Source organism: Zingiber officinale, chromosome 10B (genome assembly GCF_018446385.1).
Source record: "Zingiber officinale cultivar Zhangliang chromosome 10B, Zo_v1.1, whole genome shotgun sequence".
Classification (NCBI taxonomy): Eukaryota; Viridiplantae; Streptophyta; class Magnoliopsida; order Zingiberales; family Zingiberaceae; genus Zingiber; species Zingiber officinale.
In genome coordinates, this window is record NC_056005.1 from 29,992,187 (window position 1) to 29,995,486 (window position 3,300).

A 3,300-nucleotide genomic window follows, 5' to 3' on the forward strand; every position below is an offset into this window, starting at 1 on the left:
AGATTTGAAGAAGTCTAAGAAATTCTCTCATTTTTCATTGGCCATAGCTCCTACCACGGATGACCTTAACTGTGCTCATACTGTGCTAACACAGGTGACAAAGTGTTTGTAAAAGTACTAGAGAAGTGTTGTTTTATAGATTTTTTTCTTAAAAAAATTAATTATTTTGATAAAAATTAAATTAATTAAATATTATTAATAGATTCGATTGATTAAAAAATATTTAATTTACTGAATTCGGTCCATTTGATTTTTAACGAAATATTCAGTCTTAATCAATCAATCAATCAACAATCAATCCATAAATATACTCGACGGATAGAATGTCTCCGAGACTATATAAAATATTATCACGTTAAGTTATGAAATAGAAATTCAATGTACTCGAGTATAATTTTTCTTATGGATAGACTCAGGACACCGAGTAGAGAACCACTTATTACCCACATTAATCAGCCAACCGATACACTTCTTCCTAGGCTGGTTATACGTTGTCCATTCTCACATAAATACGATACACTTTTTGTAGTCCTCCGCTGACAATGTGTCCAGTCTCACGCACGCAAGCCAAGTCTCCTGGTTATATATTATATTAAGTGTTTTTATTTTTAATAAAAACTTTGAATGCCTGCATATGGCTTATTTAATCTATTAAAAGAGGCGTGCAAATGTTTTTTATTTCAATAAAAATATAATCAATCATAATATGATATACTTATTTAGTTATAGGATGCGTTATTTTGATAAAAATTTAATTAATACTTTTTATTTAGTTATCGTAATTATATTCGTTTCAATAGATACTTTTTTAGTCATATTAAATATATGAATCTATTTTTTAGGTCTACAGTGCATTCTGACAATAATATAATGGATGTAGAGTGGGTACTCTGGACATTATTATCTATATTGATTCGATCATAAATAATTACAATTTCTTCCTGAGTTCATAATCCTCATCAAATTATAATTTTTATTCCGATAGAACAGTCGAAGACCACCTTCACCCAACATCAAATAATCTAACCATTTAATCATCACCCATGATCAAACCTAAAATATTAATGATACATCCTTTAGATAGTAAAAAAGTGATCCAGCTCGTCTATGTCTATACACGTTTTGACTAAATTAAAAACTTCTTTATTGTATTTTATTAGCACAAAATCCATTCTACGCACAATTAAATGCTATGTCGATAAAGGAGACCAAAATAATAAATTCACGAATTATTTTCTGCAATCTTCTTCTTCTTCTTCCTCCTCCTCCTCCATGGTGTCCCGGATGCTTCTTCCCTTCGTCTCCGGCAAGCAAACCGTCGCCAGCCCACAGAACGCGATCACCACCCCGAACACGCCGAACGACACGAAGCTCCACCTCCTCCCCAAGGCCACCAGCATTGGCGCGATCGCACCGCCGAGGACGATCGCCAGCCTGATCAACGACATCGCCGACCCCCTCACGCACGTTGGGAACAGCTCCACGCAGTAGATCAGCAGCACGTCGAACGCCGTGCACACGCTGAAGAAGGACGCCACCTCCGCGGCCATCCGCCACGCCTTCGTCTCCAAGAACACGCACGCGATGTTCAATGCCCCGCACGCCGCCGTGAACCCTAGCACCGACAGCCGCCGGTCGGTTACTCCGACGATGACCAAAGCTGCCAGCGCGGAGGGCACCTCCGCCACCGCGTTGAGCGCGGTGCTCAGATAGATGTCCGTCCCCAGGTTGCCGGCGTTCAGAGGCATGCCGGTGTACACCATGCCGATTCCGAAGCCGGCGATCATCGAGGCGATTAGCCGCTGGGAGGCCCATTTTCTATCCCAAATGGTTTTGATCGTCGAGAAGTTTGACCTGCTCTTGCTCGCATCAGCATCGATTTTGTTGGCGCCCTGCACTGAGAGCCATCGCGGGGATTCGTTGATGAAGAAGCAAAGTAAAACAGAGTAGCAAGCGCAAGGAACAGAGGTCCACAAGTAGAGCGCCCTCCAAGATGACGCGAGGTTGACGTAGGCAATCGCCGGCAAAGACAGGAATCCCAAAGTGAAAAACAAGAAACCGATGATGCTGACCTTGTCGCGCCACCGACCGGAGACGGTCTCCGAAACGAGGATTAGTGCGGTGGTGCAGACGGTGGACCTGCCAAAGCCGCAGAGGAATCTGAGCGCAGAATAGGTCCACACGTCGGGGGCGAGCGCTGTGAGGACGCCGGCGAGTGACATAGTCAGGCAGGATAGTAAAAGCATATTCTTGCGGCCGAGCGCAGAGTCAGAGAGCGTGGAGAGGAGGATGCCCCCGGCGAGGCTTCCGGCGAAGAAGGCAGAGGCGGGAAGGCCCACGACGGTCGGACTAGCGCACTCGAGGGCCCACTCGGAGATCATCGATGCGTGCGCGGGGAAGTCCCAGGCCCACGACCCGGGAGGGAGGTTGCAAGGGGTGGACGCAGAAAAGCAGGAGGAGGCGCCGCTGCTATCCCCACTGGTGCAGTGCCATGCAGGGTCTGCATCGGAGAAGATGTTGACGAAGGATAGCTGCGCGTCGAAGGTCCACGCTAGGGCGACGAATAGCAAGTGGATGAACTGGGAAATGAGGTTGCCGCTGTTGCCATCGAGATCATTAGAGGAGAACGACATAGGCGGCTCTTTTAGATCTCCGTTTTGGATCTCGTCGGAGTTGATGGGAAGAAGTGGCTCAGAGTTGGTCATAGTGTTTCACGATGGGGGAGGAGGAAGCGCAAGATGAACACGAGGAAAGTTGATATGGCGTCGAATTAATAAATAGGCCACAATTATCTAATTTTAAGAATTATTTTAGATTTAAAAAAAATATATCGAATTGAAAGATTTTTCATTCGTTTCATGGTTTATGATCAAGAAATAGCGGTTCTTAAATTTAACAACGCGCGTATCCCGAGGGTTTCCGTACACAGCCGTCTAGGCGAGATATATATCTCTTAAACGTCAAAACAATACAGTTCGGATCTCCGGACCCTTTGTCTTGGTTGTCTCGTGGTCCGCCCTTAATTGGCCCACTGAAATACGATTGAAATTTGATTGTGACATTTGTGGAGTTAATATTAAATAGATTATAATTTGGATTAAAATAGATGATCAGAAGCTATTAACGGTGGATAGGGCGTCCTTTGCTCGAAGCCTGGCAGTCTGTCCCTCTCCGGCCATCTATCCCGATCTAATAATATAACTTAGATGTAAATATGAATTCAAAAGAGATCATAATTAAATCGGATTCTGTCGTCATTTAATGTGCCAATTACGGTCGGATCCGCCGCAATTCAATGTG

The 3,300-nt window shown here is 44.2% G+C and overlaps 1 protein-coding gene across 1 annotated transcript; it reads right to left on the reverse strand.

The window, feature by feature from the left end:
- Window positions 1-1,057: 1,057 nt before the first annotated feature.
- LOC122029890 (organic cation/carnitine transporter 3-like) lies at window positions 1,058-2,743 on the reverse strand. The gene has a single exon (XM_042589030.1). It carries the CDS (start codon window positions 2,703-2,705, stop codon window positions 1,230-1,232), a length of 1,476 nt encoding a protein of 491 aa, XP_042444964.1. The 5' UTR covers window positions 2,706-2,743; the 3' UTR covers window positions 1,058-1,229.
- Window positions 2,744-3,300: the final 557 nt, after the last annotated feature.

Excerpts from the sequence above, each read along its gene's own strand:
- LOC122029890 (XM_042589030.1), bottom strand. The coding sequence starts at position 2,705 with ATGACCAACTCTGAGCCACTTCTTCCCATCAACTCCGACGAGATCCAA.